This window comes from Drosophila yakuba, chromosome 3L, assembly GCF_016746365.2.
Source record: "Drosophila yakuba strain Tai18E2 chromosome 3L, Prin_Dyak_Tai18E2_2.1, whole genome shotgun sequence".
NCBI classification, from domain to species: Eukaryota; Metazoa; Arthropoda; class Insecta; order Diptera; family Drosophilidae; genus Drosophila; species Drosophila yakuba.
The window spans coordinates 1,702,134-1,719,400 of NC_052529.2; the positions used below are offsets into that span (position 1 = coordinate 1,702,134).

Below are 17,267 nucleotides of genomic sequence, written 5' to 3' on the forward strand. Positions count from 1 at the left end.
GTGGAAATTATGCCGCCTGGTCGAGCTGCTGTTGCTCCTGCGACACGTGTAACTGGATCCTCGTCCTTTTTCCCACCTGGCCGAAACTTTTCCACCTTAAAGTTTATACTTTGGAGCAACTTTTTTCTAACTTTTTCTTTTCCCCCTTCACTCCGTCTCTTTCTAGGTGCCATTCAGGAGCGTCGTTTTTTTGGCATCCTCCGCTCGGCGAAAAGGAAGGACGGTGGTAAGTGGACGGGTGCTGTTGAAATGAAGGCATGGATGGAAAACCGAATATTTCCCTAATGAAACCAATTAAGCAAACAGCCAAATGGCCCCAAATTGTGGCTGAAAAAATGAAAAATCAAAGGCTAGACGATGGGTAAACAAGGCGCAGAAAGGGTGAAAGTGGAAAAAGGACGCCGCAAGGATTGCCTCAATTACGAAATGAACACACAGGGAAAAGTTGCACGATTGGCGGACTTTGCGCATTTAAATGTTGCTGATTGAAAAGCGCTTAAATCGGTTAAAAAGTTGATATAAAGGGGAAATAGTAGATGAACTGATAGGCAGATAGATAGTGGAGTGCTTGCGGCTTGCAAAACAGGTTAAACTTATCACATTTTGATAAAAAGCTAATATGCTGTTGCAGCTATTTTAAAGCAATTGATGTCAGATTGTATGAAAAAGCATCCTCATTTTTTTTGGCAATATGGCATTGTGCCACACATGCTCAAATATAGATTGAAGGTTTTTCCCGGCCATGCAAAAGCCATTTGCCAAAATCAATACATTTATTTAGACCGCAGGCAGGAGAGTGAAAAGCAAATCAAATGCCGGCGAGCGACACAAAATGTATTTAGCATTGGCAGGCATTTGCCGTAGCAGCCCAAATATTGTAAAGGTAACTCAAATACCCAGACCGATTCCAATCCCAATCCCAGACCCAGTTCCAACCCATTCCATGCCATTCCAAGTGCCGAACTGCTCCTACGTCCACGAGCCTGTTTGGTTTTGGCCAAATCGTTTTACGCTTTGTTGCCGCCAGCCATTCTCCCAGCCCGGATGCAAATATGTGCAGAGGCTTAACGTATCCAATAAAGCCAGGAGAAGACGGACATGGGGCATATGGGAGACTTGGACCTGGACTTGGATTGGCCAAAGCCCAGCCACTGATGGACAAATCCCTGCGGACTCAGCTCGTCATCAGTGGACATAAGCAGCTCAGCGACTCGACTCATACAGAGCAAAAAGGATTTTGGGCAATGGCATTGAATAGCTCCACTCTCTTAAATTGTCTGCCATTCAAAGCTACCCTTCTGGGAAAACTTGTTTAAAGTCTCAGTTAAATTTACAACAATTTATAATTCGTTAGATAATCATTCGTTTTCCTACAATATAGCTAATCTCTTAACTGATACATAGGTGTTCTATAAATCATATGATTCGTGAGTAACAAGATTTTCGCCGCGTGCTGTGGCTCACTGCCTAATCCGTTGAGTCCAGCTGAGTCTGAGCCTTTACCACGTGTCCGATGAATTGGATGTGGTCCGGGCCCAACAACTTCATCTGGAGGAGGTGCTGCGTGTGCGGGTTGAATTCGCTTCACTGCAACAATGTTGCGGTGCGATTTATGCCGCTGCTCTTAAATGTCATTACCAGCTAAATGCCTTTAAATGGCCCCCATCCATTTGGGCTGACCGCTTGGCGCCAGCCGAAAGTGCGACCGCTGACCACTGAAAACCACCACCACCACCAGCACCACCATTGAACACCGACCACCCGTCGCGTGTCTTTATGGGCTGGGATCCTCCGCGGATCGGGTTTTCCTCCTGGAGCGACCAGACGCATTTATCATCCCGACCCGTGACGCGCTGTCGCCTTCAATTACACGCAAATTATTCTGCGCTCAGTGGACGGCGGCACCTGTGCTTGCTTACCTGCTCTCGCATCTCGGGGGGAAGTGGGGCATACTTGGGACTTGGTCATCTTCATTGGAGCCATCTGCTAGCCGGGCCACCGGGCGGCCGGCGATCAATCTGCCTTATGTCAAGTGCCGGCCATCCGATGCCAATCTGGTGCTCCAGTTCGGTTGGCTCGGTTCGCTGGCAGCGATTAGCCTGATTGATCAATGGGTGTTTGCCAAAGGAGGATTAGAAGCCCATTCCAATGAGAGTACCACCAAGGCGACCAAGTTTTAGTCTATGGTGATCAAGATCTGTATGAGTTTCTTCTCTTGCAAACTATCAACTCAATAGGCATTTTCTTCATAAAATGGCCAAAAATGGTCACAGAGTTGAAGTAATTACCTTTTCTTGCAGCTAATGATCCATACTAACTATCCCCATCACTTTTTTGCAGATATTTAAAAATCAAATTTTGGCCAATTTTTCACTCGATTTGTGATATCAATACGAGTTTAAAAAGGTATTACATTCAATAATCGGAACATTATTTCGCCTAATTTGGCCAATATACGGATTTTGCTATGAGGCAACTAGGAAATTATAAAATATAGTTAGATTCTTTGTTCTTAAATCCGAAATCGCCATCGCATGAATATTATAATATTATCAAGTGCCAATTAAGCTGCAATTTTCCAGAAACCCAATTAAGTATTTGACTTTCCTGGGAAATATTTAAGCTGCAAGACTTCTCTCTCCATCGTTTCAAGATCTGCGAGTTTCCCATTCACCTCGCTGAGCAATTGACACTCGGTTCCTATAATTGTCCACTAAAATATGCCGCATGCCCGAGTCGAGAGCCATGCAAATACTTCAAGTTTTCCTCAAGTGCGCGACTGCAGAAGGCAAGGAAGCCAGAAGTTAAGTCCCACCGAACCCCACCCAATCCCAGCCCCCCGATTCCTAATTAAACAATACAAATGCGAATCGGCAGCCAAAGACAAAGACACAGATTCCGGGGTATTGGAATTTTGGCGGTGTTGAGTCTTGAGCCGAGTCAGCGCATCCGTAGTGCAAGTGGAATGGGGGATAGGAATTTTATAATTAATCGGCGGGAAGTTGCGCACACGTCTCTTTATTCACAACCAGCCATCCCTTAGGTCTACAAAGTCGTCCAGCTCCTCGGCGTAATCCTCGGCAGTGCCATCGCTCTGGCCGTGGCGGGAGTAGTGATTGAAAATCATGTCCCTGGCCGCCGGAATCACCTTGCCGCTCTCGCATCCGTGCATGTCCTCGTACGTGATCTCGCCGTGCCCCATTCCGCTCATTCCGCCCATGTCGTAGCTGCCGTGGCCCCCATGGCCACCGCCTCCTCCTCCTCCGCCGCCGCCCTTGGCAATGCCACCTCCGTGTGTGGAAAAGCCAAGCACTTTGTACACCGTTTGCTTCACACCTCCACCTCCACCGCCGCCATGTGATCCATGGAGCACCTTGTACACGGTGTGGGTGTGGTGGTGCGTCTTCACCTTGACCGGCACGTGGATGATGAGGCGTCGGTGGCCCAGACGCCGCGCCTGGATTCCCGTCGCCACCAGCAGCAGCATTATGGCCAGGAGCTTGGCAGCCATGGAGCGACTCCCGGATGACACCTTCATTTGAGCAAATCAAAAGTTGAATAGGTTTTACTATTCGAAACTGAGTTATAATTGAAATTTTATCATACTCGTATGAGAACTAAAGTGCAAACTAGAGTGCAATTTCCAAAAACCGAAATTCATTTTATTTAACTTAACAAAAACTTGCTGTTTGTTGAACATTTTCATTCATTTGAGTGAACACTTGCTGCGTATGCAAATTAAACTTAAAATCAATTTTGATTTAGTTTAATATGGTTTGAAAAAGCAATTAAAATTTGTTTTTAAACTTATTTACACTGCTTGAATTTATAGTTTTTATCAAAGCGCACACAACTGCGTTTTCATTAAGTTTATTTGGAGTTGAAGTAGACTTTTTATTTACTTATTTATTTTGTGCGTACTTTCTGTTGACCCAAATGGTCAGCTTAACTTGACTCACTTTGGTCATTTGGCAGCTGTGCATTTGGATGATGGAGCTGCTGATTAAGCTGGTTAAGCAGGTCCTTAATTAATCCTTTAGTTTGTTCACTGCCACCGCCGAGTGGCGCGCGTTCGCTTTCAACACTGTGTGGGCCGGCTGGAATCGATGGGGCTTTTATACGGATGCGGTAATCAGGTTCAGTGCACCATGGCCGCATGTGGCGTACTTATGGGCTGCCTCTCCCTCTCATCCCTCTCATCCACCTGTCCATCATTATCCACATCGGCGGCAGTGTCGATTGCATTGCAGCCTCCACGGAGCCGCAACATTTGCATGTGCAGCGTCCACGTTACGTGTGTCTAATTATTGCTTACAGCTTGTTGCTTGCCGGCACACTGAGAGAAACAATAGGCTGCTATCTATTATTATATAATTTAATTTCTGTATCGCAGTTACTTACTTAGCTAACTGATTTTGATTTCAAACCATCAAAATGTTCAGAGCAGTTTATTACAGAGGAGTCCAACTCAGTCAGTACTTTCTCTCAGTGTAGGCCTAATCTTGGGGCGCGGTCGCTGCTCGCCGGAGCGTTTCGAGTATTTTGCGCCAACGAAACAATTTTCGCCACAGCATCTCTGCTCCTTGGGCGAATCGCTCGATCGGAAGCGGCGTTTTGGTGACTGGCTCTAGGAGCCGGCGAAACGGAATTACCACTGCCATTCATGGCATCTCACATACGCCGCTGCTCGTTTTCAATCCAATCTAATTCAATCCAATCCGATCCGATCCCATCCCATACCTTGCCTCGCCGTCCCTAGCCCTATAATCAATTTAATGTGGCGAGCATTTCGCGCTTTGTTCAACATTTTATGCAACGCCGCGAAATGCGGAAAAGACATAGATTCGCGCGTGTTTTTCACTTAACATTATTACTTTAATTATTATTAGCCGACTGGCATGCGAGAGGTGGCCAGGGTCCGGTATCGCATTCGTTGCGTATTAAATATGCATTTCATTAGCATTTGCCGGCTATCGGTTGCATTTACATACGTAACTTGGACAATGGCTCACCTAGTTTACGGGGCGTATGCGTAACGTGTCGCTGGGGAGATTGTGTCGGTGGTAAGCGAGAAAGGCTTTCATTTTCATAGGTGAAAAGAAAAATTAATAAAGCCTTACCTTCAAAGCAAAGTTATTACTTGATATGAGTTTTCCCGCCAGTTTTTTATGAGGGCATTTGAGTTTTGTGCCTTGCACTTTCGATTAAACAGCCAGATTAAATCAATTAAAATTATATTTTCCGCTGCTCAGCGAGGACCATAAAATGATTACCATTTTACGACTTTTGCCAATTAATTGGCATTTTGCGCAGTGCTCTGCCTCAGTGATTATAGTAGTATAGTAGATATATGGAATTCACATGCCCTCGCCTCATTAAATGGATTTAATATCGCGCACAGAATGTGCACTCGTAAAAAGCCGGAGCACACTTACGCAGCGGAATGAAAGTCCGGAGGAGGAGTCCGGCATATGGCTAATGAAACGTGGCCCAAAGTTCGTCCGGCGAGCAGATAAACTGCAGTAATAAGTAAACTCCGAAATGCGTGGTGCAAAACGTGCGCCATGAATACCATAACTTTATGGCAATGGCCCACTCTAATTGTCCCGAAAGAGGGTCGCTCCACCCTCCAAAGATGCTCTGGAAATGCCGGTGCTAGCTTCACCTCTTTACCCTTTTGTGTGCTTACAGGGTATGCGCGGTAGTTTGGCACTTGTCATTAGCATCAGCGAAGTGCAGGGAAAATAGCACTATTCGTAAGCAGGGAATTTCAGCAGGAACCCTTTATTTGTAACTATCACTATCATTAATTTAACATAATTACAAATATGCTTTTGATTTAAGTATATAAAACAGGGTAATCCTAGTGCTCCCTACTGGATCCCCAATTCTGCAGCAGTAATAATTTTGATCAACTTTTATAAGCGGCGTCATCAACCTGCGAGTGTCAGGGGCGTGGGAGTGTTGTTTGCGAGGGGGGTTGGCAATGGGGAATGGGGGGTGATGCATGGGGCTTCTAACAGCTGCAGGAGCCAGGTCCTGACTTTGGTTGTTGCTGCCCTGGTTGTTATGCCTAGCCATAAACTGCATGCGAAATTACCAGAAAGCACACACCCACACACACCAATACACACACACACACACACACACGCAGTTAGTTGGATTTAGGGGCAAAAAGTTGCTCATTTACAGCAATCTGGCTGCCAAGGATAACAAGGCTGGCCGGGGCTTCAGTTCGTCCTCCCGGATGCTGCTAATAAAATGAGAGTTGAGGCGCTAACAAGCCGCAGCGGAGCGAAGCGGCAAACGGAGGCCAGAGCCCCGGAAAACCCGAAAGGCACTGAAACTAACCCAACCAAGCCGAGTCGTAAATCCTGCCGCTCCTGCTCTGCGCACCCAAAAAAAAAATGATCCAAACACAACCCACCCACTCCGGTCGGCACACGGATAGCCTGCACTAGCCCAACCCGTATCCGGACTAAGCAAACTCGTAAATTTGAGGAAATTACAACATGAAAGTCCTGGACGGCAATGCGCGACTCTAAATTAAATAGAAGTACACGGGCAGGGGCATCGGTGTGGGTACACAGCGGGAAATTAGGGGGTCATTCACTAGGATTGTTCTCAAAGTATCTTTAAATGTATCTGTGTGAAGCAGTACCTACCAATCTATACCTATCGGAAGCAAACCTTTTGTTTTTGAATATTAGTTTTTAATTAAGAATAAAAGTGGTGACAGTTTTTTGCTCAGTGCAGCAGGTTGTTAGAACAAGGGTGGTGATCCAAACTATCCGCACCTGTTGGCCTGTTGATGGGGCGGAGAAGGGGGCAGCCCGAAAACCTGGCGTTAATTAAAGCTGCAACATAAGCCCTCGCCGGACATATGCCCACTGATCCGAGTGGATTGCCGGATTTCTGGGCTGGCTGGGTGGTGATGGGTGGCCACTTGGGAGTGGCAGTTGGTGGGTGGTTCGCTCAGAAAAAAGCGGCAAAAGTTTCGCCATCCGCTGGAGATTTATGTCAAACTAAAGCACTTGATGGCAGAATAGTTGGCATTTAATGGCTGCATTATTGGAGTTTGTTTGGAAAGTGCCGTAACTAATGGGTCACGGCTCTGTGCGCCGGACAAACGAGCCGGAGGAGCGGGCGGAATCGCTGGGGGCGGCAATCGGGGGGCATAACTCCGGGTTAATCCGAACAAATTGCCATTTATCTGCGGCCAACTTTGGAAGCCACTCACAGGTGGAAAGGCTGCGAGTGGCGAATTAGTATAACTCAATTGGAAATTGGAACTGTCTTTGGTGGGGGAAACATTTCAGATGATTTTAGGGATAAAGTTGCACTCCCATGTGTGCTGTTTGGAGGCACTATCCACTGTCCATAAATCTATGCATAAAATAATTAAATATTTACAAACTTTACATGATAGTAAAGCCAAGCTATTGGGTTTCGTGCTATCAGAAACCTAGATATGAACAATGTGTTATTATGTTCCATGGCGAACTGGAGTGCCGCTAATTTGGAACCAAGCTCGTTGAGTCCTCGTTTCGTTCCGTTCATTTTGGCCGGGAGTCAAACGGGACGCCGATCAAACGACTGGCCATCAGGGCCACCTGTGCGTGTCCAAAATGCCAGGCGCAGTGGGCCCACCCAGTGGAGGGAGGATCGAGAATGGAGGAGCTGCCAGAAATGGCCTCGAGGAGATTGGAGAGCGGCTGGGCTGGTGTGGAGGAGCAGAGGAGCAATGCTGGGCAATAAATTTCGATTACATAATTTGTAAATTGTTATAACCCGGCGAAATTACCATGAAATCTTTCGCAAGGCATTAAAAAATCTGCCACTTCTGGGCAGGAGCTGGAAAGCCTTTCTGGCTGTTGGCTGACGACGTCAGTGGTGGATTCATAAAGTTTTATGGTGTTTGACTGCGGAGCATCTAACAAACAATGGGGCCTTGACTTTGGGATTCCTGGCTCTGAATTGCCAGTGATTTGCCTCTGGAACTGGATGTCGATGTGGATGTGGATGTGAATGTGGCCCTCCTCACAGCCTGCACTTCCTGCTTGGGCTTGGGTGGGCGAGGGCCAGGTTACGCATCAGCGGGCGCAATTTCATAGATGATTTCTGTAATGCCGCGATTAGTTTTTATGCCCCGGCCATTCGGACTGAGGAGAAGCCTCTTTTCTGCCCCTTCAGGAGGAGCTTCTCCCGCTGACCCGCCTAATTAATGGCAAATTGAAAGGGAATCGTTTATCTGGCACTTGTTATCGGGCCGAGGAGGAGCATGGCTCCCCGGAGTCTACGTTGGCCATGGCCCATAAATCAACAGCCAATTACAATAAAAATTTATCATGCACAATAAAAGCAAAGGAGGAGCGCGAAAAAATGACGCAGAAATAATTTACATGGCGCATTTTTCACATTTTTCACCAAAGGAATTTATAACAATGTCCCCAAAGGGACCCAGCACCCCTCCACCCCTCCTGCCACCAGCTCCTGGCCATAGATGGAAATTTTAATAAAGCACGCGGCAGTTCAAAGGAAGACAAAGGACCCGGCTCCTAGTTGGGGCTCCTCGCTCGGCTCCAGCGATTGCAATTGAGGGATTTACTGTAGTAGTACTGTACTGGATGATGGCACTCGAAGACATATTTGCCGGAGAGGCCAAAGTGCACTTGCTCCAGCTGCTTCAGATGCTTCAGCAGGAGCTCTCCATTTGCCCCATCCACCAGGAGTTCATCACCAGCAAGCCACATCTCGGCCAGCAAATCAAAGTGCGTGCCGCGTGCTTCCCTTTCCGGCCTGGTTGGGTTAGGTCCGGAATCCGGAATGCGAAATCCGGATTTCGACACCGGATTTCGTTCTACGGGGGTTTCACTTTCGGGTTCAAAGTTCTAGATGACTGGCAAAACGAGGGGGAGTGCCGCCCTCCTTCCTGCATTTCAATTTACATTCCGCCCGCAGGACTTATTGCTTTTTTCGCTTTGATCTTCCCCTTTTTTTGGCCGAGAGGAGAGAGTCTCCCCGCAGTCACCCTCCCAGTTTCAAGCTCATGGCTTTTTATGGACAAGTCCTTTGACGCTTATCGTGACGCTTGGCACTGGAACTGGCACCAGGACCTTCTTCTATGTGGGCCCCATTTGTCTTCTGCTAACTTGATTTCGGCTTCGGCGGGGCAGCAAAAGTTGAAAAAAATTGAAGCACTCCGAATATTACTTATACCTTCGAAAAGCGTCAAATGATTTATACATAAAGTTTCTTCCAATTTTTTCAATTGATTTAAATCCTATTGGTAAAGTTCTTCCAGATAAATATTAGAGGATGAATAAATGTAGTAGACTCCTATTTTTCTCTGTGTGCCCAAACAAGCTCTTGTCCATATGGAAAGTACTCCACGTTGGTAATAGAAACGCACTTGCCAGGAATGTTCGACTGTCCTTGGACATGCGGGCTTGGCAGGACAACAAGGACATCTTGGCTGGTCCTTCTCCTATTTGAATTTGTGGTCTGGCCACGAAGAAAGTGGGTAGAGATAAGAGTTGGTCAAACACAGCAGCCAAGGAAGGACAATGAAAATGAAATTTCCCTTGGTTGCTTTTAAAAATATATACTTTCATATTCCAATGGGCTAGTCAAAGCCAAAAGTAATAAGCCAACCACTTTAAAAGACCGTTTTAATTTGAATTTATGCAAAAGACTTCTTATTGGAACATAATACGTTCTGCATTATTGTATTAATAACTTTGCAATCATATAAATCAGTTGAAATCATACTACCAAAACGCCTTCGCCTAGCCAACTGTAGATTCCTTTCACCTGCCACATCACACTTTCATTTCACCAGACATTTCGTGTTCAACAGCCCGGCCGCAACATTTAAATTTATTAAGGCCATAAAATGATATTTTTGCGGCCTCAGCCAGCGTGGCTACAAATGGGCTCATAAATATTTAAAACCGCTTAAAACACACGCACGAAAACCAAAAACCCAAAGCCAACAAACGTTTAATTTTATTGCCCTGGCCAACAGCCGCATCCCCCAACCAACTCCACTTCACTCCATTCCACTCCATCGCCAATCCCTTCCAGCGCGACTAAAGGGCTGCTCTTCGATAAAAGATTTTAATTCACTTTTGATCGCGTTCGGGAATCGCACCTATTCAAATCTTGGCCAGGGCGGACCACCCAACAGCCAACAGCCAAGAGCCCATCAAAATGTCATAAAACCGGGCTTTAGTAGTATCGCCAGCATCGCATCGCTGCAGCCACATGAACATGATCCCGGCTAATTGAAAAGCTAAAAACTGAAATTTGTGTAAATTATTTCCCCCATAAATTAGCCACTTGATGGCTGTGCAGTGGCTGGCATGTTGGCACCTGGTCACCAGGTATCCATGGCCTGTCATCGAGGATCTGCCGTCGCAGGGAACCAACTGTACTGTCGCAGTTGCATATAGAAGCTATAAAATGGGGCAAACGAAAGTTGACTGAGAGTAGTGCAGCTAAATAAATAGTAGCTAAACTCACAATGAAACATCTTAGATACACTACAACATATTTAGATATTTATTAGCATATCCTTACTTAAAAAACAATCAAATTTGTCGGGAAACCCACTGCGCTGCCAGCACTGACTGGCAGCCGAGTATTGACAATCTGACAATCAGGCGGACCAAAGGCGGATTTTATGGTCGCCGTGGAGCAGTTGGGCATTTGGTACGGCGTGGTGGTCACTTTGATGACCCTGGGTTGGGGATGGGATGTGGTTTGGCCCTGGGCGAGTCGTTAAAGATTTGACGATCCCTTAGGAAGCGTTTTAATTTGTTTTGGCACCTCGACGAAGAGCCGAGAGCTGAGAGATAAAGCTGGAAGCGGATCGAAACTCGGCTTTAATTGAATGCCAACGAAATCGGAGTTTATTTATATGTCTGCCTGGCGTTTTGTTAACCCATTAGCGGCGACAACGTTTCTGCCGGACAGTAAGTATATTGCAGTGGCCGTTTTACAGTTGTCTGGCCCGCAGCGAATGGCCACTGGATCTGGCGGGGATTGGCGATCTCCAGATCGGAGATCGGGCAACGGGCAACGGGGAGAGAGTGGTTCGTCTGAGGCGCTGCCATGTTTAGTGGCAATTAAAATGTTTTTATCTTATTAGTGCCTCTTATCTGCGGCTGCCATTTTAAGATATATGCGAGGGACGTGCGCGAAACGCCGACCACAACAGTTATCGATTGTGCAGCATCTGTATCTATGGGGCATCCATCCCATTCCATTCCACGCGGATTGGGGCTGGCGGAGCTGGCCTGGAGATTAGGCCTGATTGAAAAATTTCCAGGGTTCTTCTAATCCATTAAAGCGATTAACCTGGCCGCCGACTTGCGTAGCTAAACTCTATTCCCACAGCTTAAATACTTTTCGAGGAAGCGAATCGTACCAATAATCCTATTTCAGGCTCATTAGATTCTAGATACTAGATACAATTAAATGTGAAAGTTAAGAGGCGGTGCTGTGGACTGGAAGCTTCCTGATCACATGGATTACTGAGACATATAATCCTCTTCTTTTGACTTTTGACCTTTCCCGGGGTTTTGAGCAGCCCCAGTAACTGGCAGTCAGTCTCATGCAAAAGCAATCCATTCCAAACGCCTTTTAAGCCCGCGGGCCAGGCACAAATCAATCGGCCAATTTGCACGCTTCGACATTTCTCGATTGAATTATTATCACTAGAACCAGAGCCCGGCTGCCAGTATCCACGGGCGGGACACTGGGCACTGGTCACTGGAGTCTGGAGACCCGGGCTTGTGATGCATCAAGAGACTGACAGCTGTGCGGTTTCTTTGACTGGTGACTGGGAGGCAGCGAGGCAATGAGGCAATGAGGGAATGAGGCAGTGAAGCAGGGAAGCAGGGCAGGTGGAAGGTGGAACCCGGTCCGTTGACCACAATGCCCCAGTGGCCATGTTCATGTCGGACTCTCGCTCGGATGGAGCGGGGCACCATATTTGCAGCAGGCGGGCCAACAAGTTGCAAAACAAATTTGTCAGAGTGTTTCCCATTTTTGGGCAGGCGTTGCAGCTTTGGCCATGTGATTTGTGCAATGCGTCGATGTTGCTGGTGTTGCTGTTGCAAGTGTTGCTGCTGCTGCTGCTGCTGATGCAGTTGCAATTGCAATGGCAATTGGAATTGGAATTGCTTTGGTTGCTGGGGACGCTGGTTCCGGCGCAATGTGGTCATTCGCTAATTTGGCAGCCGTTTGCGTTTAATTAGAGGGCCGCCGCAGAGTTCGACCCGGAGCAACACTTTCGATTTTAGTTCCCCGGAGCTGCCCCGTGATCGGACACGCCCCCAATCCGACCCTGTCATGCCCTACCCGATTCAAATGCACTTAACATAAATATATGGGTTTCCAATTTCCAATAGAAACGGGAGTTTTATCTCTTAAGGTTTTCAATAGTTTCGATATATGAAAATCTTTGGTTGGCTGCTTATCCCCTATCATCTTGGGCAATTCTTTGTCCAATCTGTTAAGTGTGCATGCATTTTTTCTGAGTGTGCCTGGTGGAGATCACGTCTCACGTAGAGGCCATTAAAGGCCACAGCATCACGATCGAGTTGGAGCTGGGCTTTCCAGCTGGAGCCGCGCTGAGTGAATGACTTTGAGCCGGCCTGTCGTCACACCCCCATGTAATCCTCGCACGATCTCTGCGCTTGAACCTTTTTGATTAGGGCCGGGGCAACGGAACCGCCGACTGACTGACGGTGGAGTCCACTCCCCTCGGAGATCTCCACTCCCCACTGCGGATCGCCTCGCTGAGGTCGTTAAAGTCGCATCGCAGCCGTTGCCGCTGGGCCCGCAGATTTTGGCGGGTCTTGGATCTTGGCTCTTGGCTTAGGGCTCAGGGCCTTGTCCTTTCTGCGCTTCATCAGGGCTTAGTTATGATCCGGAGTACCCTGCCAGCCGCGTAGGGATTACTCCATTTTCAAGGCGCTTCGTTGCAGAATATACGATACCAAGTTGGTGTCGACTTAAAGCACATATGATATCTTTAATCTCCATTCATTGCCATAACTGCCAGGTTATTTCAAGTGTTACATTAATACAAAATGGATGTAACATGCATTCCTCGTTTTCATCCGATTTACCACCCATAAATAGCTCGCATTCCAGTTGGCCATGTTTCAATTTGTCATTATTCGCCAGCATGCAAGTGAAATTTCAATGGCCATCGTTTCCGATTGGTAAGAGTGTACCGGAGTACACAGTGAACTTTTGTTTCTCCTTTCATTGAACGTTGTGCAAATGTGCTAATCGAAGGAGCGGGGGATATTTGGTATTTTTGAAATAGCGTCACGTTTCAACATTTTACTACTCACTTGTGGCACGTTGTTGCCATTGAGCATATCAGTTTGGAATTTTATTGGCCACGCTTCCCGCCTGCGTAGCTCCACTCCTCCATCTCATCCTCATACTCATCCTCATCCTCATCTTCACCTTCGCCTCGGCCACTTGGAGCTCAGCTCACTGATCTTGGCCTTGATAGCCGCATATGAAGGCGGGAATGCCCCATGCCCCATTCCCTGCTCCCCAATCCTCCGATCTTCTGCATCCTCCATTCCCCACTCCAACCGACTCCTGACATTTATATTGCCAGATATTTTAAATATTCCCTGCTCCCCGCGTGGGAGTTGTCCTCCTCCTGGCCGGGTCTTCAGGTGTCGTTATCGCGTCTCAATGGTCTTTACGACCAGCCGATGGAATGGGTAAATCTCGGACAGACTGCAGACCCACAGAAACACCCGCGGACCAGGTCACGTCATTTTTCCGAATCCGCAGACTCTTTTAAGTGGAATTAGTCGATAGTTTGGTTTTTATAGGAAATTAATGATGTTAAATTTTAATTAACAATTTTAATTCCAATAACTTATCAAATGCACTTGCTATTCGACATTCACAGCTGCCACATCCTTGCCCACCTATCGTCAAAATGGCGACAACCTGTCTATCACCACTGCCCCACCTGCGGATGGACTGCCTCTGGGCTACCAGAACGCTGGAACTATAGAGCTACAGGCCCAGGAGAACGACTACGTACTTGAGGAGTCCGCCCTACGAGTGCCACTCTCGCCGCCGCCCAACTACTCTCCCCATCCTCTGACCCCACCGCCCAGTTACACGGAGAGACCAAGATCAGTCCAGGAACACAGATCCCACTTGGCTGATGCAGTGCATCCAGCTGCCGCAGCACGTATTGTGGTAGTTCCGCCACCGGTAGCAACCGCAGCAGCCAGCGAACTAGCAGCACGCCAACAAGCCAGAAGGAGACGGCGACTCCGGGAGCTCCAGCAGCAGCAGCTGCGATTCGCCTCCAGCACAGATAGCTCCAGTAGCTCCGGATCCAGTTGCTCGGAGTTGGGTAGCTGCAGTGCCACCAGAAGGCAGCGTCGACGCAGGCGGGGATTAAGGGGTAAGTAAACCATAATCCCCTGAAGCCATATCATTACGAATAGCACTTTCACTTGCAGATGCCTATTGTCCGGATCTGCTGAACGCCTGCTCCCTGATCCTCCAGCAGCCCGGCAGCAGCGACAGTTCCGTGGGCAACTTCACGGCCACGCCCCCGCCCCCGGTGCGAGCACCTGGTCACCAGGATCAGGAGGAGAGCTTCGAGTACAGCTCCGACTATGTGGAGATCGACGAGCTGCTGCCACTAGTCGCCGGCGGCAGAGCGAAGAGCACTCCGCAGCTGGCGATGGGTCAGAACCTGAGCCTGCGACGGCCGCGCATCTCATTGACCTGGGTGCTCCGAGAGCAGCAGCAGACGCAGCAGGCTCCACCATCGCAAACGCCCCCTTCCCCGCAAAAGGAGGCGCCAAAGGAGTCGGACAACCAGGTGTTGGATCGCAAGGAGAATGAGGTCTTCCCGCCCAGAACAGAGCCCGTGCCCACTCAGCTGGATGTCACCAAGAAGCGGTACCGGGTTAAGCAGCTACCAAGTGGTGGTGAGCCGCTCAATGGCTATGCCACCACGCCCACCGCCCACCAGGCCCCGCCCAACGGCCACCTGGCCAACCAGAAGTTTTTCAGCAACCAGAACCTGCTGGACGTGTCACGGAGCGGTCCCAGCAGTGCTCCAGTGGCCGCCGCCTCCACCAAAGAGCTGCTCTTCGTGTGCACACCCCAGCGGGGGCCCAGGAGCGATGGCCACAGCGAAGCACTGCTCCTGGCCAGAAAGCGAAACGAGATCCGCAAGAAGCTGGCCTCTCGCCTGCAGCAGGCGAGATCCAGTGCCTCCCAGACGGGAGAGGCCAGGGGCTCGGTCACGGGAGCGGAGTCTGTGAAGTGCACCTCCTACTCGGAGCCCAGTTTGGTGGCTGCCTCAGAGGGCGGCGGAGTGGGTGGCTCGAGCGGAGGAGCTGCTGCCCCCCAGCAGCAGCGGCGACATAGGCATCGCAAGCGACGGGATCGCAATCGTGTGCAGAGATTCGGGTATGAGATTCAAAACGTGGACGAGTTTCTCTCCCGCTGCTCGCTGGCCACTCCCGGCAACATTCCCGTGGTTCTGGCCACAGCCAGCACCCTATACCAAACGAGACCAGGTGGCTACCAACTGGAGATCCCTCTGCCCCTGGGCATGGTGGTAAACGCGGTGTTCAAGAACCAGAACTGGCTGTATGTGCAAACGCCACACGCGGAGGAGGGCTATGTGGGCTATGCCTGCTGCCTGCCCCTGGGGATTCTGCCGCAGCAGGCGAGAGCGGGCTCCCGGAACACCCCCTGCTGGGAGTCCAATGCGGATGTCTTCCCCCGCCCATGTGGCAACATGACGGACTCGGAGAAGGAGATCCGCCTGCGGGGTGGCACCCGATCCGACGGCGCCCGCACTCCACGCAACTCAAAGCCCACTGAAGATGTCCTTAAGCTCAGCACCACCACCATCAACAACAACAACCACCAGAGCAACAATAATAACCAAACGAAGTGTGGAAGCACAACCAGCTCCTTGTATGGAGAGCAGCAGGTGGACAAGCTGTATCTGAGGGCAGCATCCAAGCCGCGCCTGGTGGAGAAGGCCTACGCCCAGTTGCGCTCCACTCGCCAGGTGGCTGCATCTGGTTCAGCTTCGGCCAAGAGTGGCGCTTCTCAGGATGAGTATGTGACCCTCCAGCCGAAGCCCGCCAAGAAGCAGCCGAGTGCACAAACCCATTTGCATCAGTCGCAGCCAGCGGCGAGGCGGCTCTCCAACGTCTCCTACATCACCAACGGCCACAATGGCCAGCATCTGCATCCAAAGCTGGTTCCCCTGCCACCCTACGAGCACAAGCCGGCCAAGACCCAAGCGGAGGCGGAAGCCACTCTGAAGGCGCTGCGGCGCCAGCAGGAGGTGGGCCAGCGGCAAACTCTAGTCGCCATCAACACGGACTACATCACGGAGAGCATTGCGGTGCACAAGGGCGAGATCGTCACGCTGTGCGAGTGCCGCGAGTCCAAGGATCAGCGCCAGTGGTTCTACGTGCGGACGCGGGACGGACGCGAGGGCTTCATTCCGGCCGAGGTGGCTGGGCATGGCTACCTGTAGACTTCCAACACCTGGTATGGGTCCTTTGGGTCATAGAAAAGGGATTAGGAAGCTTAATGTAAACTAGGAACATAATTCGTCATATTACCAATACTATATTTGCTATATCTAGAATATCTTGACCTTTAAGATTTTCTCATGATTACGAGTATGTGTTAAACCATTTAACTTTATCAAATTATCGCAATATTTCGAATAATTGCAGAGTGTTGGATCATTCATGAAAAATGTAACCGAATTTGTCCAAAGAGCACCTTCTCCCTTTCAAGCTGCCCAAGAGGACCCAACCTACCCACTTGCCCACCCCAAAAACAAGTCAAGTTCTACATTTAAATCAATTAACTTAATATCAATCTTAAGCACTCATAGGCCACTCATTCCATTCGCGATCCTTAGTACGCTTCTAGTTGTAAACTGTACTCGTGTCGATGTCCGTAATTGAATACTTGTATCTGTGTATGTGTATTTGCGTGAGTGGGGATCCTTCGCAGGATCTTGTATTTATCTAGCCTAGCATTACGAGTAGTCTATGTAATAGAAACTTGCTTAAAGGAAATCAAAGAGGAAAGCGCAGACGGAAACTATTTATATGATTACTGTACTTGATGCTTCTACTATATAACATTAACAGACATTTAAATAAATAACTAAAAACCATTGCGTGACTATTGACCTGGTGAAGTGGGTAGAAAAG

General features: G+C 48.8%; 2 protein-coding genes across 2 annotated transcripts; one reads left to right on the forward strand and one right to left on the reverse strand.

Moving 5' to 3' along the window:
• Positions 1-3,002: 3,002 nt before the first annotated feature.
• Positions 3,003-4,100, reverse strand: LOC6532429 (cold and drought-regulated protein CORA). Its single transcript, XM_002093140.4, has 2 exons — positions 3,960-4,100; positions 3,003-3,532 (listed from the first exon to the last, which is right to left on the reverse strand). Exons 1-2 carry the CDS (start codon positions 3,981-3,983, stop codon positions 3,023-3,025), a joined length of 534 nt encoding a protein of 177 aa, XP_002093176.2. The 5' UTR covers positions 3,984-4,100; the 3' UTR covers positions 3,003-3,022.
• A 9,010-nt stretch (positions 4,101-13,110) lies between these two features.
• Positions 13,111-17,230, forward strand: LOC6532430. The gene is made up of 3 exons (XM_002093141.4): positions 13,111-13,235; positions 13,952-14,461; positions 14,520-17,230. Exons 1-3 carry the CDS (start codon positions 13,112-13,114, stop codon positions 16,571-16,573), a joined length of 2,688 nt encoding a protein of 895 aa, XP_002093177.2. The 5' UTR covers position 13,111; the 3' UTR covers positions 16,574-17,230.
• Positions 17,231-17,267: the final 37 nt, after the last annotated feature.

What these genes read in the sequence shown, in the direction of transcription:
- LOC6532429 (XM_002093140.4), bottom strand. Translation starts at nt 3,983, where the DNA reads ATGCACAGCTGCCAAATGACCAAA. An exon ending in ACAGCTGCCAAATGACCAAA is followed by an intron (nt 3,533 to 3,959) that starts GTGAGTCAAGTT and finishes GCTCAAATGAAG; the next exon opens with GTGTCATCCGGGAGTCGCTC.
- LOC6532430 (XM_002093141.4), top strand. Translation starts at nt 13,112, where the DNA reads ATGCATTCCTCGTTTTCATCCGATTTACCACCCATAAATAGCTCGCAT. An exon ending in ATGGCCATCGTTTCCGATTG is followed by an intron (nt 13,236 to 13,951) that starts GTAAGAGTGTAC and finishes CGACATTCACAG; the next exon opens with CTGCCACATCCTTGCCCACC. An exon ending in ACGCAGGCGGGGATTAAGGG is followed by an intron (nt 14,462 to 14,519) that starts GTAAGTAAACCA and finishes TTTCACTTGCAG; the next exon opens with ATGCCTATTGTCCGGATCTG.